The 25,720-nt window shown below is 38.2% G+C and overlaps 1 protein-coding gene across 7 annotated transcripts in view; it reads left to right on the top strand.

The window, feature by feature from the left end:
- ARFGAP1 (ARF GTPase activating protein 1) overlaps positions 1-24,318 on the top strand; it is a 30,914-nt gene extending 6,596 nt beyond the window's left edge. For 4 of the 7 annotated variants that reach the window (XM_084645695.1, XM_084645696.1, XM_084645694.1 and 1 more), the window contains 12 exons: positions 1,559-1,622; positions 2,759-2,868; positions 4,395-4,566; positions 5,821-5,921; positions 6,907-6,993; positions 7,796-7,892; positions 11,223-11,279; positions 13,329-13,361; positions 16,469-16,525; positions 18,716-18,775; positions 21,787-21,863; positions 22,795-24,318. In XM_084645695.1, coding sequence (XP_084501821.1) covers positions 1,563-1,622; positions 2,759-2,868; positions 4,395-4,566; positions 5,821-5,921; positions 6,907-6,993; positions 7,796-7,892; positions 11,223-11,279; positions 13,329-13,361; positions 16,469-16,525; positions 18,716-18,775; positions 21,787-21,863; positions 22,795-23,152 — 1,269 coding nt within the window. In that variant the 5' untranslated portion in view covers positions 1,559-1,562 and the 3' untranslated portion in view covers positions 23,153-24,318. Of the gene's footprint in view, positions 1-1,558; positions 1,623-2,758; positions 2,869-4,394; positions 4,567-5,820; positions 5,922-6,906; positions 6,994-7,795; positions 7,893-11,222; positions 11,280-13,328; positions 13,362-14,823; positions 14,854-16,468; positions 16,526-18,715; positions 18,776-21,786; positions 21,864-22,794 lie in introns of all 7 variants that reach the window. The other 3 variants (XM_084645700.1, XM_084645698.1, XM_084645699.1) reach the window with 3 other exon arrangements.
- The last annotated feature ends 1,402 nt before the right edge of the window (positions 24,319-25,720 follow it).

The following is a 25,720-nucleotide window of genomic DNA, read 5'->3' as shown; positions in this document are numbered from 1 at the left end:
AGGTCAGCCTGACATTTCTATGTCTATTAGTGAATTTTGGACGTTCAAATAGCTTTTTTTGGTAGGGAAAAGCTTGGGGTGTGAAGAATTAGGAAAAAAGAGCTGGTAGTGTTTAAAGTACAGCAAAATAAATACCATAAAACCCTATTTATGATAAGCTTTGAATAATTTCCACTTATCCAAATTGTTATATTTCACCCTACATCCTAAACAACTAAATTGTATGTAGGTTGCAGTCCCATTTATCAGAATGTGTTTAGTGTCTGTCAGTGCTTCAGATAAATGTACTACATGTAAATCCAGGTTCCTTGCTGAATGTATATCCTAAAATCTGTAGTATAACTTCGCTTCATGCACTTTAGCAGCTGTTACTTTTCATACCACTTGCAAATTGTCAAGTCTGTAGTACAGTATTGCAGAACTGATCAGAGCTTAAAGTATATTTTACATAAATACTTACAATAATCAGAATGTATTCCTTAAAATCTATTTTTAAGGGAAACTGTCAACCTTTTTCAAAATTATTTTTCATAAAAAGCAACTTTCTTAGAGTGCCCTTTAAATAGCATGTACAGAATTTTTAAATTTACGTTTTATAAGGGTTTCTGCTCCTTTGCTGGAACCCTGGTTAGGGTTTATAAGGGTATTTAAGCAGGGGGAGTGGGTGGACTTGACAGCAACATAATCAAAAGTGTTTTGGGTTGCCTCTCCTGCCACCCGCTACATTTGTATGTGTATGCCTGCCGACGTATTACTGTGTAAATGTTCAGGTTTTGAATCTGCTGCTGCTAACCATATTCTTGTAGAGCTATGGAAGAGCAGGCATCTGAGCCCCCTGCAAGCTCTTCATTAGTGATATTCCATTGATACATAAAACAGCAACTGTAACTGACTATGCAAAGTGCCAAATGCACACAGTAAATTGAAAAATACATATTTTTCCTTAAATGTGTTATATTAATCATAAGTTTCAGAGTAGCAGCCGTGTTAGTCTGTATCTGTAAAAAGAAAAGGGGTACTTGTGGCACCTTGGAGACTAACCAATTTATGAGAGCATAAGCTTTCGTGAGCTACAGCTCACTTCATCGGATGCATGTAGTCCACTAAACCACGCTTCTCAAAAACAGTAATATGGAAGTGTCACAGACAGCTGAGGCAATGCCCTTTTCTTCATTCAAAGACCTTCAAATTTGAAAATGAGTCTTTGATTTTTTTTTTTTAATAGGTTCAAACACTGACCCATTCTTTTCTGCTTTTTTCCTAGTCCCTCTTGTATTCTGAATGTAGTGCATCCGATGAAGTGAGCTGTAGCTCACGAAAGCTTATGCTCTAATAAATTTGTTAGTCTCTAAGGTGCCACAAGTACCCCTTTTATTAATCATAAGTGTTTCTTGTAACAAGGAACAAATACACAATTGACTGCCTCTTCAAAAATTTTAGATTGTAAACTCTTTGCTGCAGGGATAGTCTCTGCATCTTGTACAAGTGCCGAGCATTTGATCAGCACTTAATATGTAAGTTGATTTAAAGTCTTTAAAATTGTGTTTCCCCATTATAGAAACATGGCAAGTCCAAGAACAAGGAAAGTTCTTAAAGAAGTCAGAGTGCAAGATGAGAACAATGTAAGAAGGTCTATATATATATATATATATATATATATATTTTTTTTTTTTAATTAAGCAACAACAAATACTTTTCAGCCCATTTCAGACAACTGAATTTGTTCTCTGAAGATTTAATTAATGGTATTAGCATAGCCAGTAAATTTTAAGGTACAGATGTGGATATGTATATACTTTCATTAAATTGTATTACAATACTGTCAAGCATTGGGCATAACTTCTTTGGGTGGTTCCAGTGATTCAGTAAACCATTGGTGGTTTGTCAGCCAATCCCTCAGATAATTTTGTTTTGGGACATTGTTACATATTTTAAGAATAGGAACTTTCTATTTAAAGCATTTTATGTTTATACTTTAATGCAAACAAAATAATCTTGTCAATATGCTACCATATTTATGGTAATCTGCCTTTGAAGTCCTCCTGTACACCCTAGGGATTTGTAATTATATTTGAAACTTTCAATCAGTTGCCCCGACATGACATGATGACAAACTATATTTAGAATCCCTGCTATAGAAGAACAGAAGCTGCCCAATACACAAGTATGTTTGTTTTTTTTTTTTTAAATGCCTCCCTGGATTGGTGCTAGAACCATGCTAGTTGCAATTATGTTTGTGACTGCTGTCAGATGGTCAGATCACTGGAACATTAATTCAGTCCTAACTTTTTCTCCGTGACATAGAACTAATTCCACCTTATTCTTTACATGTTGGACTGTTTTCTCCCCCTCAAAACAATCCAAAAAAGCATAAATTTTGATTATGTATGTTTTGTTCTTTATGGACATGTGAAACAAAGTTATTTCATAATATATTTATATGGTGCCCTGCGGGATAGAGTGTTTAATTCAGTCTTTCGAGAGATAGAAACATCAGCTTAGCTTGTATTTCTCTAGTCTGAGTCAGTTTACATGAATGGTTCTGCCTATAAAACATTAAACCCTCCAGGCACTTTCTAAATGACTACCTAATAGAAGTTATATACATGAAGAAGAAGTCTTTAAACACTAACAACTCCTAATTCTGAATTTATTTGCTGTGAGTAGCTTTTTTATGATTTTCTGTGGCCGTACTTTGAAAGTTTTACCTGGAACAAATGATGACTGAGAGTTATGGACAATATTTTTTCTCTTATAGGTCTGTTTTGAGTGTGGTGCATTTAACCCCCAATGGGTGAGTGTGACCTATGGAATCTGGATCTGTCTGGAATGCTCAGGAAAACACAGGGGCTTGGGAGTTCACCTCAGGTCAGTCTTGGGAACAAACACAGACCAGATTTACAATTTTCTTTTCAGGGGGAAAAAATGGAAGTTATTGCAAGGAGTATTTTTTTTGGATATAGCTGTGGAGATGCAAGTTTGCCATTCTTCAGTAGAACAGCAAATCTAGAATTTTGAAAATCAGAATATGACGTATTGCTAATCCACTGTGGAATCTAGAAACCAAAAATGAGTTAGTATTATAAGTACACATATGATAAAGTTAGGTTACGGCAGTATGTTACCTCTCCATGAACCAAATTTAATGTTATGGAGAGATTTAGGAGATCTCTAGTCCTGTCAGTTGTTCATGTTGTATCCTACTTTAAATTTGTCTGTTCTTGTAAGCTAAAGAACTCTAGTGGTACCAGATTGTCTTATTTCAATTTTAAAACTATCGTAATACTACTATAAAGCATGTATGTAGTGCTATAAATGTACATAGTGCATTACAGAACATAGAATGTATGTTGTTTATAGAGGTTCCTGTCGAGTACACAAAGTGCTTTTATGTTCTTCTAAAATGAGCCAAAGAACAAAACAACCTCTACCCCTTCCAACACACACGCACGTGTATGGTCCTGGGTCTAAATTTAATACAGAGAGGTAGAATATGGAACAATTATTCAGATAAGGGAGGGAAAGGAGAATTCAGGAATGAGAACACTAATACCAGGAAGACACTTAGAAGTGTTTTTTAAAAGGATGGTTTGAAGGTGAATAGGGAGTCCAGAGTGTTAGTGAATAAGAAGTGGAAACTATTCCAACTGCTACATGAAAGAAGGTATGAAGCACAGAGACAAAGGGAGATGTGAGATGGATAAGGATCAAGAGAGGATAAGAGGAAATAAGCATAGAGATGTAGATGGAGCAAAGTTTTGTAGGGCCTTGGTGAAGAGGAGATCTTTTACCTTTTCTTTGATGGAATATTTAAGCATTAACAATTGGGGCCTATTTGTTTTTCATGTGGAATAATGAGCAGCAGCACTAATTTGTGGCCCAAAGCAAAGCTGAGGTACACTAATCCCAGTCATAAATGCCCTTGGATGAAGTTATTTTAGGTATAAAACAGATGACTTGAGTACCTGAAATTCATTCTAAGTGCACTCCTGAGGGATAAGTGGTGGTAAAGAGTAGCAAACAGTTTGGAAAATGTCTGGAAAATATTTTCTGTGAAGTGATTTTGACAGGCAATTCAGAATTTGGGTTAGGATACGTACATTTTGTTTCATTTGTACAGACTGTTTATCTCCTTTTTAAGTGGAACTCACTATTCAAATTTTTTTTTCCAACGGAAAACTCATAAGGCTTTTTCGCTATAGTGCTTTTCCTCCCTGCAGGGTAGGAAGCAATCTCAGTAAAAGTGCAACTGCTATCAGTGGCACTTCTAAAGGCTTAATTTTTGGCATAGCTGCCACTGAGGTGTTTTAATTTTGTTTTATGGTATAATATTATAATGGGATTATAGCAATAAATAAAAAGTGAGGTGTTTCCTCTCTAATTCTGATTTCCAGCTTTGTACGCTCTGTCACTATGGACAAATGGAAAGACATTGAGCTGGAGAAGATGAAGGCGGGTGGTAATGGTAAATTTCGAGAATTTCTGGAATCTCAGGAGGATTATGATCCCTGCTGGTCAATGCAGGAGAAATACAACAGCAAAGCTGCAGCTCTCTTTAGAGATAAGGTAAACGCAGATGAATAATAACTTGTGCGTCCTTAATGCCTCCCATTTGAAAATCTCAAAGCACTTGACAAACACTTATTAAATCTTGGAACATCTTTGTAAAAACCTGTTGCAGCTCCTGAGAGGATAAGACTTGCAGTTCTGTAATCTGCAAAAAGCTTGTTCTCTAGAAATTTTCATTAATGTCGTTGGGTTTTTTTTGGCCATGGTTGCCAGATTATCAGTGGTGTAATTTGTTGTAGCTCAGTTGAAGGTAAGGGATCTATGCCAGTTTATACCAGCTGAGAGTCAGCTTGTTGTTGCATCAGATTGTTGTACGCAAAAGGGCCCACTTAATTGCCAGCACTTCTTTTTTGGTGGATGCAAAATGGCAGATTACTCTGCCAAGAGCAAGTGGAACCATAAAGATTAGCAAAATCCATGCTTGCACTGGAAATATCGTTCCAAAAGGAGGCTTTGTGCAATTTCTCAAAATAAAACCCTTCAGAATTCAAATACGCACCTGGAAATTGCAGAGACATGAACACGCAGGGGTTGTGCATTTATGCTGGCCTGCACCACTAAATTGAGAAGCTACATTCTACACTGGCTGGAGCGCTTACACAGTTTTGAAATTGGTTTGCCCAGAGAGGTGTAGTTGTGCCACTTATGAATTGCTGGTCTGGGACACTCTGCTGCTAAAAGAGGGAACGTCTCAATAGCTTAAAGTTGCCTGGTTTCTCATACTGTAGTCCTTAGATCTTTACTATTTTGGGGAGCTGGGATGGACAGGTCTCTATCAGGACAGGGAAGAAGAGGGTAAGTTGGGCAACTATGGAAGCTAAGGTGAAGGGGAACACAAGGGAGAACTTTGCAGGAAACAGTTGGGGAAAAGTCCAGGCAAAACTGTAGGAAAACCTCTGAATGGCCACAGCCCTGCTTTGGCTGCCTCTGCAGTTGCTGTCATTGGCTGGTTGGTTCCTCCCAGCAGTTTTTCCCCAAGACCATCTGAGAGGGAGTCACCACCTGGATGCTACTGTCCCCACTATGAAGGAGGTCTTCCTTGCACAGCTCTGGGTCTGGGAATGCTCGGAGGGGGAGCAGCATGAGCGAAACACCATTTTACCCTCTGTCCCATGCAGCAATCCCTACTTTGCCTGCTTCTGTGGCTGCTCCAACTGATTGTTGACACTCTATTGAAGGTTACTTCTACATTTTTATTTTACTTGAAAATGAGGACCTTACCATGTTTTTAACACTTTCTCCCCTCTTTAGGTGGCTACTTTAGCTGAGGGCAAGGAATGGTCTCTTGAAACTTCTACTGCCAGAAACTGGACTCCACCTCAGCCCAAGATGGCCCTGTCTTCAGCTCATCGGTCTGTATTCTAGTTACCCAGTTCTCATACAGTTTGATCTCGCTATCTCATACAGTTTGATCTCGCTATCTCATACAGTTTGATCTCGCTATCTCTGACTTTGGATAGGAAGTGATGGCATATTAGTTTGACCACCCTGTCCTCCCCGCTGAATCTTTTTCTGGTGTATCTTTTAGCAAAGAATTTGGGCAAGCTTCAGGTTCCTGGGCCTACAGCAGTGGTATCTAAACTTTCTTCAGTGTGGACCACATCTTAATACAGATTGTAATTATACTAGCTACAGTCCCTCCTACTTGTACTTGCATAATTTCCCAATTGGCTACTGCAGTATTTCCTTACATTCAAAATAGGAAAGCCTTTAGTGTATTGTAGCTGTCCAGAATACAGCAAATGTCTTGCCTATTTTTGTTTTTTCTTCTGTCCCATTCTTTGTCTCCCCTTTCTTCCCTGGATACACTTCACTGTGGCTGTATGCACCATCTCCCCTCAGTCATGGTCAGACACCTGGTCCCCTCTGCCACTTTCACCCCTAATAGCCCTCTCCCTTTCATGGCTGTCAGCTCTATTCTAGCTGGTGGCTCCAGTCCCTGAAGGTATCCATGTTTCTCTTACTCTGTTGTTTCTGGATCCCTGGTAGAAGCATATCTTGCTTTCAGGTGCTTCTGGTTCTTCTTGACAATAAAGAGCCAGGATTACCTGTACAAGGAACTAGAAACAAGGAGAACCAGTGACTTGTGATTGGTAAGTTCTACAATAACCAACAAGTGCTAGCAAACTAAAAGTGGTCTGAAGACCATTGTTTGTGGACTTGTCTGCAGCTTTCTTTCTCCACGAGTTAAGATACTCAGATGCTGTCACCTGATGGATGTAAAATTCTGATCTGTCTTTGGTACAAGCTTCGGTACAAGCTTCTGTGATGAGCAAAGTCATTTGTTTCTTTATGCTTCATGTAGTTTAACTTCCTAAAAATCCTTCATTTGATTAGTTCTGCTGGACCATCCCAGAATGCAGCTGGCTCTTCCGACAAAGCTTTTGAAGACTGGTTAAATGATGATTTCAGCTCCTATCAAGGGTAAAGTTATTTGACTTGCAAGGAATGTTTATTAAATTAGACACTTCTATATCAACCATTGTGTGTCATGGCCCTTGAGAATACCCTAGACTAGGGCCTTTTTATTTTCCGTCAGTTTACATATGCCTTTGTTAATCCATTGGGCCGCCATAGACTATGGTCACATCCTAAATAAATAAGTGATAATACATGTCAAAGGATTGGATATAAAAGCATTAAAAAGGGTCTTTTCTTTCCTATGTATCAAGGAAAGGTTTGATGTGCAGTGAAGCTGAGGCTCATGAGTCAAATATAGACAGTAGTTTTATCACCATGGTGGCCTCCTGGTCTATGAAGCTTTCAGATTCAATAGCCTAGAGCAAAGTGTGTGAAACTCAGGTATTTAATAATGCTACCACTAGGTTCTTCAGTTAATGCAGTGAGTTGTATGCAAAAAGAGACCACAGCTCTGAAGAAACTAACTGATCTGTTATTACCACAGGAGAAGATTTATTGAGATGATAAAATGTGCAAGGAGGCTTTCTTGTCTGCAGTGCACATTCACTAGCTTTACATAATTGTCTAGTGGTGTTCTTACATGTTAGAAATAAGGTGCAAAAGTGGAGCTGTATGGGGGAGTCATGCACACAGTTTACCTCCACTGCTGATGGGAATTCTACCAGTCCTTTACTTCCATGTGTATGAAAATCTTTAAAACAAAGAAACAAAAATTCAGCCGTATCTTATAATTTATATTTTCAGTCTGATAGTTTTAATGAAATGTATAATAATTACCGTTGTTTTCTGATGGTGTGTAATTTAGTGGCCAAGAGAATCGCTATGTGGGATTTGGGAACACAGTCAACCCTCCGAAAAAGGATGACGACTTCCTCAATAATGCCATGTCTTCGCTATACTCGGTAAGGAGATTCTTTCTCTGAGCTTTCTGTGACTCTTAGCAGTATGTTCCTCAATTTGTAGCCCAGATTATGGGAATATGAATAGAGAGAAAATTAATAGCTGTAACTGGGAAATATGCAATACAGGTGCATCTGGGGAACATTGCATATTTCTGTTATTGACACTTCTGTGTCTTCTCAAAGCAATCTGATCAAAAGTCCTGACTCCTCCAACACATTAAGCCTAAAATGCTGGTCCAAAAGACAGGTGGAGACAGTCCTAAAAGGATTCCAAACATCTTAACACTAAAAGAATTGACCACTCTACTGTTGCCAAGGAATGTGCAACTACAAGTAGCGATCTGTTTACTAGGGGCAAGAGATGTCCTAGTGATGGGTGACGGGAGTATAAATAGACAGTTTGGTGATACCTGATTTAAGGAAAAATGTGGGGAGATTTGGATTTTCCTTTAGGGATTGCTCATATTTGTAAGAGTATGTAATATCCTTATTCCCTTTCCCTCCAACACTCTCTCTTGGTGTCAGTCTCCCCTCAGCCATAGAAGTCAAATACCCATTGCAAATGGTTACTTTCTACATTAAGAACATGCAAAAGTCAGTTTGCTCAGGCTTTATATGTATTTCATGGAACTCCTGAATGGGTTACATCTTTAAGTGCAACCAAGAAACCTCCCTGCCCCATCCCCTGTGGCTGCTTTTTTGTGCTCCTACTTTCTTCTCTGTGACCTGATGATCCCATCAGAGATAATTCTAGTGGGTCTGGAAGGTTTCCTTGGGTTTGCAGCTCTCATATTTGACACATGCCTAGGTGTTTTGCTTCCTAGAGTTTATTGCATGGTGAATGCAAGATTTCATTACAGCATTGTGACCTAGTGTAGAGGCATTCAGACTTACATCTGCATTCATCTGAACACAACCCTTCAAATACAGTTTTGTACTTTCAAATATGGAGAAGGAATGGGGTAGAAGTTCCATATGGCACAGGATTCTAAAGAAGGGTGGGGGTCATTGGAAAAGGTGTTCACAAATGGGTGAAAAAATGTTTAGTATTTACATTACATATCAAATTCTATAAATGGCACAATTCACAAGCACATGCCTTACGTACCTCTCAGGTTTTTTTATAGTAAAATACTGCTGTATCATCTAAATCAGTGGTTCTCAACCAGGGGTATGCATACCCCTGGGGATACATAGAGGTCTTCCGTGGGGGGGGAAGAGGGTACATCAACACATCTGGATATTTGCCTAGTTTTACAACAAGCTACATAAAAAGCACTAGCAAAGTCAGTACAAACTGAAATTTTATACAGACTTGTTTATACTGCTCTATATACTGACATGTAAGTACAATATTTATTTTCCAATTGATTTATAAATTATATGGTAAAAATGAGAAAGTCAGCAATTTTTCAATAATAGGATGCTGTGACACTTTTATATTTTTATGTCTGATTTTGTAAGCAAGGAGTTTTTAAGTGAGGTGGAACTTGGGGGTACACAAGACAAATCAGACTCCTGAAAGGGGTACAGTATTCTGGAAAGGTTGAGAGCCACTGATCTAAATCTTTGTCAGACATTATTCAAATGTGATCTGATTGAAACTAGTGACTAAAATGCCCTCTTGTGACTAAACACACAAGCTGCAGCTTAAACACCTTTATGTTAACATAAACACCTGTGGTTGAAGTTTATAATTTGCTTGAATTCTCATCTGATTGAGGAAAACAATTTTCTTTATAATGTATGAGAGGAATTTGCTGTATAGTTGATGCTGATTAGGCTGAGATGAGAAAAATAGTTATCGAACCTGCTCTATAAAGAGCATCTGGAATTTCAGTTTAGGTTGTCTGTTGTCCCGCAAGCCTACTTTTAACATCAGAATTACAAGAAATCTTGTCATTTGCACATCAGCACCATCACTGTCATTCCTTTTATCAGAATGAAACACAGCAAGATGAGACTACTAATGAAGGGATTTTACTGGAGTATTTAAAGGGACTGTTGAGTACAGACCCTCCACCTTCTTTTATGGACTAGCTAAATTCAGTGGAAAGCATGATGAGCAAAGCACCCTGATCTTTTCTTGTATTATTTTCAGCCTTTTGCAGAGATGCTCACAAATGTCCATGTACCACTGGAATATCTGTGCTTCAAAATTGACATACTATATGGGGCAGTTATAGAGGTATATCTGATCCATGCAGCTGTTGTTAAGTAGTACTGAAGTAGTGCAGCTCCATAGCTTAACAAATTTATTTGCAGGTGGCCTGCAAAGGAAAAAAATCTGTCTATGTCCCTTCCCTTCCTTGTTTCTTTACAATGTGTATAAAGAAGGCCTGAAAAGTATGCCAAAGATTTTTTCTGTTTGTTTGTTTTTACATTAGAAATTCAAATCTTGTCTTCATGTTTTTATTGAAAGTTTCTGCATGATTGGGTAACTAATTGTATTATATCACAAGTATCAAGGAACTGCAAGCTGAACAATAGATAGAGAAAGAAAGTTTAATGAGAATGGTTAAACGTCACCTTTTTTCTTGGTAGCTCCTTATTAAATTCCTGACCAAAAAAACCATGAGGAAAAAATCTTTATTATAGATTCCACACCCTATTACATTAACTAAGGGTTGAGAAAACTACTGATTGAGTTTCCTGAACTTGATGGAGATCTCCAGGAAAAAAAAACAGGCAAAACAAGGCTTTATATTCCTGGTATTTATAAGGCCAACAAAAACCAACTAGAAATTGTTTTAAGCTTTCTTATAAACAAGGAAAAAATCAATAATGTATCTGCATCTGCTTCTTATGAGCCCCTTAATTTTTTTTGTTTTGTTTTGTTTGACTGCACTGGCTCTTGGCTCCCTTTTCACCTTCTTCCAGGCTTATACCTAAGTTTCACTCTGCCCTTTGCCCTTTCCCCCAGATGTTAACTTTCACAAAACGCAAACTAATCTTGCCATGTCCTGTACTTATTCAGGCTCTACCAACATTTTGTCTTCTCTTGCTATCATTGTGAAAATGTTTGTATTTAGAGAGAAACAAAAGCATTGTGAAGTTTTCTCCACTAGAATAACCCATGTTCAGGATTGTTCGTGTTACCGTCATTATCACCAGGGTTTGTACTATGGGACTGCACAAGAGAACAAGGGGAAGTCATTGCAGTATTTTTTACAGTTCAGTGGAACTTTGCCACAAACAAATCTGTCTCAATTTGTGGGCATCTCTTATGGTTACAAAACAGGGTGTGCTACAGAATATATTGACTTTGTTTCACTATTACATGTTAAATTAAGTTTAGTCACTTCCTCCTCCCCCCCCTTTTTTTTAAAGGGATGGAGCAGTTTTACAACTGGAGCCAGCAAGTTTGCCTCAGCAGCTAAAGAGGGTGTAAGTAACCAAGAAATTTTTTCAGTCTTATTGTTGCAGTGGTCTAAGTATTCTGTTAGCTCTATTTGGCCTCTTGACAGGGATTTATCTTGAAATAAATAATAAGTGCTCCATATTGTAAGTTGAACCCCTGACTTCTGTGTCCCCCTCCTTCCTATATGTATTATTTTAAAAAATGGAAATTTTTATGTACTAAGTATAAGCAAAGCTGAGCATGGTCTTTGGTACAAGTTTTCATAGGCAGATTTATATGCATAGTGCGTAAGAAGCTATGCAGGTTTTTTTAGTTCAGTTTCTAAAAACTACACTTGGGACTCTAGATCTAAATTTACAATGAAAAGTGAACATTATGGAGGCATAATCATGTTCACAGGTGTGCTTATGTTCCATTCCTTTCCCTTTTGAGCTCTAGCATACCTTTTTCCAGATGTTTGCATGCTGTTCTTTTGAACAGAATCTATAAAGCTATATTCTACTGTGATTTTTGTTTTGCAGTGACGGGCTTGTGTTTTGTTATTCTTTCAGAATTATGGTGATGAGCAGTATACTTTATATATATCTCTTAGTATTGCAGTATTACATTCTGAAATTAAAGCAGATAGAATGAAGTAGAACAAAGAAGAGGTTTTTAGAGTTTGAGGACTGACAGACCAGTGGTTGAGAGCTAAAAATATCTTAAGGCATTTGTTCTATCCTTGGGAGTCTCTGCCTTCTTTGGTGTGCATAATTTTTCACTAATGGTAATGATTAAATCATGAGCTGTGATCCCTTTGACTTTGCACTCAACAGCCTGAATCAAAGTGTAGGGGTCCTTGTTGTCCCACACCATATCAAATATCAACCATGTGACCACCACCTTATAAACATGTTCCAGCCGTGTCTCCCCTTTTCCCACCACTACAAGATCAAAGGGCCTAAAACTTGTCCTCATTCTCTCCCCACTATCTCATGGGATCTCCGTCTTTCAGCAGAGTTTTTCAGCTTTCAGCCATACTAAGTTGGCCATTGAAGGGGAAATAGCTGCCGGAGGTAGGTGCCTGACTAGGAGCCTCTAGAATCAAGCTACCAAAGCCTTATACATCCAAACTTCCAGTCATCCCACCACAGAATTAAATGTAATTTACCATCTAGTGCCAACAACTCTTGACAAACCACGCCACACCTCAGTTTGTGCTCTTCTCTTCTGCTGTAGGCCTCTCCTATGGATTCATGAGAATTTCATATTTTGGACGTTGGTCCTACTTCCTGTATTTTCCACTTATTTATTTTTGGATATGCATACACAGCTTTGGTTAGGCATTTCTGTAAATAATTGGAGCACTGCGCATAGATATCAAGAGAAGAATAATATTTATTTACCATTCTTTTTTTTAAAGGAGTTTTGTTTTCTGGGGCAAGGGTGTGGATTAGTGCTGAGTCAAGCCAAGTTAGTGTTTTCTGCAGAAATTTCACACTGAGCTATACATTGTTGATTTGGTCGGTTGCTTTGTGTTTCAGTTTTTTAGTTCAGTAGACTTACTCTGATCTATAAAGTCAGACTGATTTACTCAGAAAGCACATCCGGGAAAGATGGCGGTGAGGTATCTAGAATTCTGAGTTGTGAGAGGGAGTTTCTGGCAAAACTAGGCTACAGTGTTTCCCCTGTCTTTATGCCCCCCTTTTGGCAAATCATTTTATAGCTATTTCTTGGGGATTATATAAGTATTATAGACTTACAATTAGAGCTAGTCAATATTTCAATATTTAAAAAATAAATGAGGGGAGAAACTTTTGTGAAAATGTGTTTTTTTTTTTTTTTTTAAAAATCCCAGTTTTTGTTCACTTCTGTATACAGTTGATACATTCAAAGAAGGATGTAAGGAATGTACTTTCTTTACAGCTAAACATGTTCTAAGAAATAGAGCGTGAAATCCTGGGCACCATTGAAGTCAACATCAAAACTCCCATTGGTTTCAGCTGGGACCAGGATTTCACTCACCATGTCTGTCTGTTAGGGGGAAAAAACGAAGTTGATCTAAACAAATGATTTTTTTTCTCTCCATTTTACAGGCTACCAAATTTGGATCTCAAGCAACTCAAAAGGTGATTAAAACTAGTAGCTCTGTGTCATTTACAGTAATCAGGCTTATTAGGAATCCCTACCAATTCTCTTTATACAAGATGTCTTGGATCTGGTCCTTGTGAAACTATGGTGTGTATCCTCAGTGCTGCATATTTGCATCTGTATAACTATATGCTAGGATCTTGTCTCTTAAAAACTACATATTAGGTTTTATTCCCACAGGGATTGTGACATATTTTTTACAGTACACATAAATAATGGGTGTAATTATTTGCTATTGAAATTAAACAGTTTGAATGAATGAATGGTTTGATGCCATACAATATTGTGGTGGTTGTGTTTTCGAGACACTTAAGGATGGTTTCTCCTTAAAGTATAAGCTTCTCATTTTTGTGTGTGGCCTATAAGTAGGTGTTTTAATAGAATGCATGTGCTCATTCCATTGCATGAATTGAAAATAACAGCACATTGAATAATATTGTTGAGTTAAGATGCTTATGTGTAAACAGACAACAATTACAGATATACAAATATTTCATTAGTTTACTAGGATTAAAGCGGGGACAGTCAGACCTGAATTGCCCACAGCTCTGACATAAACATGGTCTGTTTTTTGTGGAACACTTTTGAAAATCCTAAGCTGGAAAGCAAAAATCTGGCTTTACTCTTTGAATTACCCAAGGGATATGATTAATTAAGTGCCAAAATCTGAATGTTTTGTTTTGGGTTGGAAGGGCATTATGTATAGTACATGAAAGAGTCTTGCTCTTGAACTGTGATTCGTGTGTGTACAGCATTAGCCTGAGTTTCATGGGATATTGTTCAAAACAGGGTTGGGAAAGGCATGGGAAGGCTTGGTGGTCCGCGGGGAGTGTTAGAGGTTTGTACGTCACTATCTCACATTATAGGCTAAAATGTATATGTTTTTGAAGGATTAACAAAGAAAATGTCACTCAGAAGGACTTCAACTTTAACCCTAGCTAAAAGCAATAAGATATTTATTGCTTGGCTTGAATGAGAAAAGTTTAGTGTTATACAGGTCTTCCTCTACGTATGATTTCCCATTTTGAAACCTATTCTTTATATACTGTTACATTTAGTGTGGGTGTGCATCTTTATAATATAGAGAACTAAATGTAGAAGATCAGCTCTACTGACAAGCACTTTAGCAGATTGTTCTTCTTCAGCTCCTGAGCCATATTAATGGTAGCTCAAATTTGCTAATTAACAACCTGATCTGTTGCTTTATAGCACACATTTAGAATCTGGCTGACTCTGAACTGTGGTGTCCATGTATTTTGTAATTAAGTTTAGCCACTGGACATTAAACAGACTTCTGCTCATTATTTCTCTTGTCAGTAGAGCCTGGAATTGGAAAAGAATCATGCTACTTAACTTGCCTGAAAAATGCTTCAATTTTTTTGCTAAAAGCTGCTTCTTCTACCTTCCTTGCTCTCTTTCTCTTGTGCTGTCTGGGTAAAGTTTTGGGGCTACAAGCAGCAGCCAGAGCCGGTAAAGCCCTCACATATATTCACATGCATGGGCGCTTTGTCACTGTTCGTGCTGAATATGTGTGTTTGCTCTTGAGCTGTCGTTTTTCATTTCCTTTTTTTTAAGTCAGTCATTTTTTTAATAGTGTTGTGTGCATCATTCTGTAATGTCTCTTCAAGCCTATTTAAAATAGGTTAAATTAGTTAAAAAGAGCCAGTTCTGCCCTCTGGTATGTTAGAGAACATTCTGTACAGCAAGCCATGCTACCTGCAAATGTTAATGGTGTCAGTTTCTCCTTCTGCATGTGGAATTCAGGAATGATGTATATACCAAATAGCTTTGGAGTGCCATTTGAAGCCAGAATTTAGTAAGAGAGCCCCACGGAAGGAATATAGTGTTTGTTGTTCTGGATCACACCATAGCTTTGTCAAGCTTGATATCCTGTCTTTCACAGTGGCCAATACACAGTGTTTCAAAAGAAGACAAAACCATGTCACCCACTGCCCCTTTCTGTACCCATCTGCAAAATTGTGCAGGCCTGTTACTGTACAAAAGGGTCCTCCCTGATATCTGCAGTGATCCATTACTCCCTTAAGCATCATATTTGATATTCTTTGATCACTAACCATAGTTAATTATACCTTTTTATGACCATAAATTGGACAATGTCTGAGTTAATAGGCATAAAATATGCTGATTCTAATTCTGTGGGGATTTTTGTGTTTTGGGTTTTTGCAAATATTTGTTTATGAAGAGAATAAATGGCAGCATCTTAGCACATAAGCAGCTCTTCAAGAACTAATCAGTGTAGTGTACTTGTCTCCCAATGGTTGGTTAAAGATTGTGTTATTATGGACAATGAGAAAAGGAATAATTTTAACAGTTATGAAAAACTCCAAGTCACTCTGTCCTTTTAATATTGTCCTGCCAAACTCATTTGTGACTTCCTCACTCTTACAGTGTGGATTTGCATGCTGTAAACCTCCTCTCTAAAGTACAACAGCCTTGTGCATCTGTCCTAGATATAATTACAGTTTTCCTCCTAGAATGTCTGCACATCTCAGCAGAGAGAGAAGCTTAAGCCATAAAATAGTGTAATCATCCTTTCACATGGGTATGACTGTGGTGTATTGCCTAGAAACAGGGAAATTATTAATAGATGACATTGCCTGCATCAGAGGAAGGGAGTATTTCATTGTGAAAGAATAATATTCTTTCCTGATGTAAAGGCCTGTTTCTGCTGGTAATCCCATTAACAAGAACGTGTAAGGGTACAGTTGCTCAGTTTTTCAAAATATTTACTAAAGCTCATGGCTTAGCAAGAGGCCTGCCTTCTGGGCTGTTGCTGGTTGAAAGGTTGTGCCAGCTCAAGGACAAACCTTTCTTGGGCTGTGGGAACTTTCAGCAGCCTTTATTGCCTTTTATCTGTGTTTTTCTTTTTCTTCTAGCACTTTCTCTGTAGTGTTGCATTGTGTGTGCTTTTAGCTCACTATGTTGCTTATATGAGGCAAAGCTTAAGGCTTTTCTGACCTATGTTCTTTGAGCCTCCTGGAGGCTAGTTTCTTGGCAGTGAATGTTGGCTGTATTTTATGAAGGAAAATATAACTGACTTTACTTTTGTTTTGCTTTTAAATAGGCATCAGAGTTAGGTCAGACTTTAAATGAAAATGTTCTCAAACCTGCACAGGAAAAGGTAACTTTGGAAATGAGTAAATTACGTACGGAGTATTTTTGTGTTACCTAGGAAGTAATTTTGTTTTTTCCTGGCACAAGTAGTTAGTTTATTGCCAGCAAGTTCACTTATTTTACATATCCTGGCACAATAGCAGAGGGAAAATGCCAAATAATTCAATATTAATATTACCAAAAAAATGTTCAAGTGGCAAAATTGTCCTCATTTTGACGGGCTTCATGTCCAAATCAATCCTGAGAGATCCGCATTTTCTCTTGCTTTGTTCTCCTTCCCATGAGCTGCCCTGTTACAACCATCTTCCTTCATGTGATGGAAGAGTGGCTGGAACTCCATTCAGAGCTCCTCATGGCACCTCTTAATTGGCTAGAGAGGTCAGTGATAAGCAAATATTTTGATTAGTAATATTACCTTAGTGAGTGTTTAATTTCATAGTAGTCATGCTTCTCTGACTGCTAGTACTGTTCCCTTTCAAATAAGCATCTTGAAGGCATATCAGAACATCCACAGCTACATAAGGGTTAATATAATCTGATCAGTAATGTGGTTTCTAATTGATTGCAGACAGTTTTTAAAAGAAATATGTTCTTGATTTTTTTTTAGATCCTTGCCTTAATCAGCTAATCTCAAGGATTATATGTATTCATAAAACAGAATATACTCGACCTTTATCCTATTCAGTCATTTTACTAGGAAAAGATTAACTGTTAGTGTCACTTCTGAAATTATTGCTATATTGTTTACTGGAATTTAGAATATAGTTTTAAAGGATCAAAAGCAGGACGGAAAGCCTGTCTCCTCACATGTATAGTTATTTACACTTTAGCTGTAGATACAGGAATGAATGCTATGTGTGCTTTCCAGGTAATCCAGCTGGCAAAAAAAGAAAGCTTAGCAGCCATTCTGAGTGAGTGGTCCTGGCTAATTTTACCTATTTTAATCATAGAGCCTCCATAATAGGTCAAATATTGTCTTCCCTGTTCTTGTGGAACACAGTTTTTATATCTTTTTCCCAGGTGACGTGCATTTAATTTATCCTGTACGTCTACACATTTTGGAGCAATCCTAAAATTTGTATAATTAGCCCTTCATGTATGAGAATGTGATGATCCACTTACCTATAAATCTTTTCCTAAACATACTTATTTTTACTGTTAATTAAAAACATTAATTTTTGTTTCATGGGGGAACATAGTACCAGCACTGTAGAATATGGATTCATGTCTGATTTGAAAAAATTAAGCCTATCACCCAGGTAAATCAGTCCTCTTGTATCACACACTCATTACATTGTCTTTTTCTATGTGGAGTTTTCCACTATCTAATGTGATCCTAAATCATTTCCAGAATAGAATCTTATCAAGATTTTTGTTTCGGTTGAGCTGGTATAGATGCAAATAGGGTAATTTATAATACAAAGTATATTGCAGCCAGTACATTTTCTTAGGGTGCTTTTCCTGTAGCTGACTTCCATGTTTTGGAAGACTACTGTAGTGAAGGATGTTACGATGAAGGATGCATTAGGTAAGGTGAATAATGGCAAACTGCCCTTGGACAATGCTTTGTTAATTTTATTTAGAATAAACTGTCTTCTAGAATTACATAATTGACAGCAGCCAGTGACCGTCTGGCCCATGTGTAACTATATCAGGTCACTTGTAGACTTTTGTATTGGGATGATTGTTTTATACCAGCTGAGAAACTAAATTCCAGTGTGCTCCAAATGACCAGGAGGCAAGGATATGAAGGTTTTTGTAAGGTTTCCACTAAATTTGTGTAAATGGTAAAAACATATCATTCTTATAGTTGCCTTGTTTTCAGTCTCTCCAGAATACCATTTTATGCAGTAAAACATATTCTTTGTAAATGGCCATGCAATATGTTTTTTATCTGTATGGTGTGTTTTTCCCGCCCCCACTCTTCCCCCCAATTCTTAAGTTTCCTGTAATAGTGCCAATCCAAAGCCCAAATAAGTCAATGGAAAGAGTCCCGCTAATGGTTAAAAGCTGAGGATTAGCTTGTTAGTAGCAGCAGACTTCATATTTTATTTTCTTAACCTCATTGTCTATTGAGTCAAATATACTTTAGCTTGTTTTTAACTTTTGTCTCTAGCTGTTATCACAAGCTGTCCTGTTTTAAGCTATAGACACCATTTTGTTTCATGACTAACTACGGACATTTTGATCCCTCTAGGTGAAAGAGGGAAAAATGCTTGATGAGTTTTCCATGGGGGTATCTCATCTGGCCGCCAAGGTACGAAGGGGCCTGCCTACCCATTAGGAGGCCAGATACTAAGCCAGTCTCCATATTCTTTCATGTGCACAGGTCACACAAACACAAGTGATAAGTGTCTTATAAAACAAAATCCATAAGATGTGTGTGTTTGTGCTTTTTGCTATTATCTGTACCCAATACAAGTAATCTGGGAAAGGGATATTTTAAACACAAGATTGCTTATGCCATTGTCATAATAAAATAGCTTGATACACAGACAAACTGAGTGTAAATAGCTACAGGTACATTAATCAGATCTTAGTAGCATCTGAATAATGCTTACACTGACAGCGAAATGTGGATTTGTAATAGAGTCAGTGACCCAGATGTTTGACAGTAAATGTGTGCTAAAGAATATGGAGACAGCTTAAATAAAATATGTACACTTATTAACCTTATTAATGTATGTACCTTTTTCCCATTATGCTGACATTGCTTGGTAACATGGTAAGTGCTCCCTACTACTGCTAGTTTCAGAACACTTGCAACATTTTATAACACTCTATTTCAGTAATTTGCCCAGCATTGCCTAGTGCTGTTGATGTCCTAACTGTTGTCAACAGTTAAAGTTAATATTGGAAGTCACGGTGCCAGAAGTTTTTCCTGCTTGAAAGGATGGGAATGATGGAATGCTTCAACAAAAAAGTGAATTAATGTCTTGTCAATTTTGCTCAAAGTCTGGCAATTTGCCCCAGCGTACACAGAGCCCCAATTGGTGTATTTGGATTTCAGAATAGTGCTCATTATTGATGCCATTTCATTGGTTGTGCTTATGATCTCAGCCTAACAGAAGGAAAATGTGTTTTGGAATTCCTCCAACAGTAACATTCAAGAAATTAACTTTTGGCCTGTCCACATGAGCACTAAAATGAAATTGTTTTTGGAAACTGTTGGTGAAACCACTTAAGTATATTTACAGTATTGCTGTGCGAATAAAGTCAGACCCTGCAGCAGATCCGGAATTTAGTTAAACATCAATGTCTTTGGATTAACTGTGGATTTACATCAGGGTAATCAAGATCAGAATGTGGCTCCTAGTTTATGGTAATTTGATAAATCACATTCAAAATTAATTAGCATCCAAATACCATTCTAGAACTATATTTGGTTTAAAATTTGCTTAGCATGGACACAAGCCTTGTTAAACCGTATTAAATTTCATAATGGTTTAAAAATTCTAGACAGGGCTTCATAATCTAAGGATATCAAGTTAGATCTGTTCCAGTATTTTCTTGCTTGTGAAGATCTTTATGTAGCTCTAGCCAGCCATGTGCCTAGTTTCTTATCCCTGTTTATTAACGTATGTTACTAAATATCCATCAAGTCCCTCACTTTTATTCTTGCTGATTTACAAAATCTACAGTAAAATAGATTGGTGAGTGTGTGGCTAGCTCCCCAACTAATGACCAGAACGGCTATAGATGCATGCAAAACTGGTGCTTTACCACTTTTCAGGGAGCACACCATTTATGCACAAAAGTTGGCATACCAACTTGGAGTCTGGGGCTAAAAACATGGGGTCTGAGTCTGTTGCCCAGTACTTTATGCTGCCATTCACACTAGTGCAAAGTGGATGGAAAATATTACCATTCTAAACGGTAACGTTTTGCATTTTCACAATGACATCACAAAATCCAGTGCAATGGAGAATCAGGTGCCCCTTCCTGCTCTGAGCAATTCCAACATTTTCATCAGAAATATCTAAAGTAAAAGTCAAAAGCTGTCACTACCAAAAATCAGGTGAATAAAGTAAGTCCTGGTTGCATCCTTTTTGTTGTTGTTGTTAATTGCTCACTTGTTAAGCACTGTCCAGTCAATGTTTCTTTCATCGACCTTGCAAAATCATAATGAAAACTTAATAGCCTAGACATAACAATGACTTGCCATGATGATGACAAAAGATATCCTATTTTAATTGCCATACTGGCCTCCTGAGTGGGTGAGTCGAATGTTGTGAGGCTGCTTTAAATACATGCCTTCATATGCACGGGGGTGTGTTCTGTGGTGGTGTGACAGATTTAAGTTACCAATTTGTCTGGGGCGTCGGGTGATCAGGCTGATGCCACAGGATCATTTAAAGGAGGAGATGACGTAACACACCAAGTGTCTAAGTTTTAAAGCTTTATTGATAAAATAATAACAGCAGCGAGTGCTGGGAATGCTCGCACGTCACTTAGGGGAAGAAAGAAAGCGTTAATGCCCCAAGCCCTAACCCACTTTCATGCTCACACGCACTACCCAAGACTGGCCAGGCCTGGGTATAACAGAAGAAGAGGTGGGGGGAAGGATGGACGAGAGTGCTGTCCTGGGCCCAGGCCGTCCAAGTCTGCTGTTGCTCTCCAAGTTGCTCCAGCTCTCAGGAGGGTTTTAAGTCCTGGGCTCCTTGGGGGTATTCCTCTCAGGGACCTCGGCTTCTGGTGCTCTTTGTGCCAGTCCAAACCAGCTTGCTGTGGCCTTCTCGGTTTCCCAAAACATCCTGGCTCCAGAGACCATTTTTTTCCCTTCTATTGGCCTTCGCTGTCGTGGTCTCATTTGCTCTCACTGTTCTCGCTGCTATCTCTGCAGCTCTGCTCAACTTAGTTCTCCTCTTCTCATGGCTGGGCAGCTGCTGATTTCTTGTTGAGCCCATGACCTTGGGCTGGGGCCAGTATCTTATCTTCGGACGGAGCTAGCTGAAGTGTTGAGTTAACCCGTTCTCTGCTCTTCTTCTTTCTCCCCTCGGCCTCTCGTATTCTGCAAAGGAAACATCCACTCTCCACTCACACACCTTTGACCCTCCCCAAAATGATTTGCGATGCTTGCAACAGCGTTAGCCATATACAGTGCTGTTCTGCCTTCCCGGGGGACTCCCTGTGGGGAGGGGGCATTGGGTTTTGACAGTGGTGCATTGTGGATTTTGGGTAGCAGTCTTTATTAGAACAAATGGGTGAGCTCAGTCCAAGTACGAGGTAATTCATTAAGTGTGAAATAACTTGGTTCTTTTTTTCCAGGTTCAGGGGGTAGGCAGTAAGGGATGGCGGGACGTCACCACTTTCTTTTCCAGCAAATCAGATGATCTTTCTGAAAGGTACTATCTTTTTGTTTGTTTTTCTTCTCTCTAAAATATATGGACTCATAAAGTATGTCAAGATATAGCCTGTGTTTTCCCTATAATTTAAAAGTAGCAGGGAAAACTTTTCCTCAGCAATACTAGTGTCTTTAATTTTAGTAGGAAGAAACATTTTTCTTTCATCAAATTTTCACTGGTTTTCAAAAGTAATATATATGTACTATAGAGGCACACAAATAACATTTAATATAATAAACAGGTAATATGGGGCACACAAATGCAATTTAATTTAATTTAGCTGGCCATCAGCTCTGGGTCTTGCATTGAGAACAAAATAACTCTGAATGTAACTTTTTTTTAATTCATACCAATTCACATGGAATACATCATCTTTCTTATATTTTCAGGGTGCTTACCCAAACCAGCTAAATCTGGAAATTAAAACCCAAGGCAGACTCCATTCTAAATATATTCAAGTTCTTCTGCCTTGCTCATCTTTGTCATCTCCAAGTTGCTTTGAGCAAAGGATACTGGCACTACTGTTTTGTCTGTTCTTGTTGGTTAGTGTCTCTGCTGTAAAATTAAATGCAGAAATACCATTTTTTCCCTGCAGAAATACCTAATTTTTAAGAAAAAAGAAAAGGAGGACTTGTGGCACCTTAGAGACTAACCAATTTATTTGAGCATGAGCTTTCGTGAGCTACAGCTCACTTCTCATGCTCAAATAAATTGGTTAGTCTCTAAGGTGCCACAAGTACTCCTTTTCTTTTTGCGAATACAGACTAACACAGCTGTTACTCTGAAACCTGATTTTTAAGGTGATGACAGACAAGCTTAGTAGGAGCTGGAGGTGAAGGTTTACGCTTAAGCAGATTTATTAATTCAGTAATGTGAGATGAGTGGTACAAAAGCTGATATTTTCCCCCATCTGTTCTTTTTTGCTTTAAAGACCACCTGAGGGAGACAGCTATCAGAACAGTGGAGGAGAGGGCTACCAGAACAATGCTGTAGATCAAAGCTTCTGGGAAACATTTGGCAACTCGGACCCACCCAAGGCTCATAAATCCCCAAGCAGTGACAGTTGGACCTACGTGGATAATTCCACAGAGAAGAAGAGCTCTGATAGCTGGGACGTCTGGGGTTCAGGGACGGTCTCCAACAACAAGAACAGTAACAGCGATAGCTGGGAAAACTGGGAGACCAACTGGGAAAATGCAGGAGGGGAGAGCAAGACCAAAAAATCCCCCAAGAAAATGACAAAAGTGTCTTCAGCAGCTGATGATGGGTGGGATAACCAGAACTGGTAGGACTCTGTAACCCTGCTTCGCATGGCGAAGGAAGGAGTCCATGCTGTCTGATGAAAAAAGTTTCACACACAACTGGATTAACATGGTTGTCCTTATTGACCTGTTACCTTGTGCTTCCCCTTCATTCTCCTTTCTTTTGTTCCAGTTTAGAAAAACAAAGTGTCTCAGTCTCATCATGACCATATGAAGATATGGCTGTCCCGCTGTAAAGGATAGTAATAGATATATTCTCCTCACCATAGCGCTATTGGAGCCGGGTATGCTAAGCTCTTAACATGAGAATTCAGAGGAACAAATCAGTGCAAGCATGTTTTCATGGCACAATACTGCATGTGTAGTTTCTTAAGATTGCCCCTCCAGTATTCCTAACTTCTAATGAAGTTCTAGAGAACATGTGGGGTGGGGTGATGCCGGGAAAGGAGGGGATATATCTTCAACAGATAGCCAGCCATTGAACGAGTGAACTGCAGTTGAATAAGTACCAGTTTAAATGCCTCTCTACTGCTGGGACTGCATTAAATCTGGCAGTTAAAAATGGCCATTAAGACCCTTTTTATTGAAGCTGTATTTTTAAACTTTGCAAGGTTTGAGAACTTTTTTTAAACCTTTTTTTTCCTTATAGAGAAAATTCCTAGATGAGCAAAAAACTAGAGCTAGATAATTGTTAGTATGTAACTCACCGTTTTGTCAGCCTGACCATATAGGAGTGTTCAGAATGGCACCACTTCTTCTTCTTGCCCTTTGATTTAGGGATGTACACAGTGCAGATTTTCTGCAGGTGTATCATGCGGAGTTGTGGTATTTTTCCCTTTAACCATTAAGAAGTGTCTTCCTCTCTTTAGCTTTCTTCCTTCCAGATTCCTAATTTCATCTGCTATGTTTTTGTTAAAATGAAAGTTTTCTCCTCTTCTGCTTGAGCTTTTATCAGAATGTGTTGACCACAACAGCAATGAAACTTTGGAAAAATCCAGCAACAGCAAGATAAAATGGGAGAAGAGAGTGAAAACAAAACATTGTTAAAGATAGACAAGCTAATTTTGAGATGAATAGAACTCTGGGTTTAACAGTGAAACTTAAATTTGGCAGATTGATTAAGCTAATCTTCTCTTTGGTTTGTCAAATAGAAACAATTCTATAATTGTTTAAACCACCTTTTCCTCCACAATTTCCCCAATACCTTTATATATATATATATATATATATATATATATATATATATATATATATATATATATTCAGAGGCTCTAGTCAGGTCTGAACTTTGATTTTTTTACCTTCTTTTCGCGATTTATAAACCCATAATCTTTGAATATGGAAAACTAAAATAGAGGAATTCAGATGTTTCCTTTAACGAAGGTGTCTTATGTTAAGTATCTGTCTGCTGTGGGTGGGGTGTAGCTCTATTTTTTTATTGTTACTGGGATATAATGTTGTAAATATACAATATAAGTGACTACTGTAGTTAGAAGTCACTTGAAAACTTCAAATCATGGTGCCATTGGATAATACTTCAGACACCAGTGTGGAATTCTGTATCGTAGACGTTATTTGTGAACCTTCAGAGAGTAAGAATATCTTTGTATTGACAAGCTGACCAAATGATAGCTGATGCTGATCATTTGATAAGTTTTCTGTCTCAGCTATTGCTCAGTTTCTGTCTTTCACCATGGAGAAGGTTCAAATTTAACCAGTGGATATTGGCCATAAATGAACTGTCTTCAGCAGCCAGAAAAAAAAAATCATGAATTACCCAAAAGTATTAATGGTTTCTCCATTTATAGTCTAAGTAGTAACATCTGTATTGATATTATGGAGAAATTTTGATCTTGCAGGATTATTTCTTGTATTTCCATCACTATTGTCTTTCTAATTATCAACTGAATATTTTTCTGATCTTACATGCTGCTTCCCCATCCTTTATCTCAATGGTTTTCTCTTGATTTAGTGCCCCTTCAGTAACCTTTTAGTGATATGTTGAGACCCACACCTAACCTGAGTACTTTATGCAGTACTAGTAATTATCCGGAGTTCGCTTGTGCCAGACTAATTCAAGGCTTTGTGTGTCACACTAAGGAATCCTAGTTGCCGAATGACCCTTTTTAAAATGGCAGCAGCACAGCAAGATCTAAGACTCCAATGCTTCTTGTGGTAGTAGCGCCATTTTCAAGAACATTTACAGCCAGAATCCATACGAGTGGTTTTACTGGAATTTCTGCTCTTCTGTTTCAGAGATATTGTTGTCATGGCTTGACTGCATGTTAAACATGTAACGATTCTTGTATTTTATGCTTACGCTTCTGTTACTTGTTCTTCCTTTCACTTGTCAACTGCCCAGTTTGAAACTAATGCATGTACTTCGCAGGCCATGCTGTGTAATTTGTATGTGAAGTGGTATTGCCCAGACTTTGACTAGCAATTATCTTTTGTGAAGTGTTGCAGTAGTAGTGACAGCAAAATGCACCTGATTAGCTGGGTTGCCTGACTTCTGAAGTTTTGTCTAATGTGATGTGAAGCTGATTCAGCTTCCTGTGTACTATTTTATTACTGTCTTTTTTCACCAGCCTCCTG

Source organism: Lepidochelys olivacea, assembly GCF_965140295.1.
Source record: "Lepidochelys olivacea isolate rLepOli2 genome assembly, chromosome: 13".
NCBI classification, from domain to species: Eukaryota; Metazoa; Chordata; order Testudines; family Cheloniidae; genus Lepidochelys; species Lepidochelys olivacea.
This window is presented reverse-complemented; position numbering and strand designations above follow the sequence as displayed.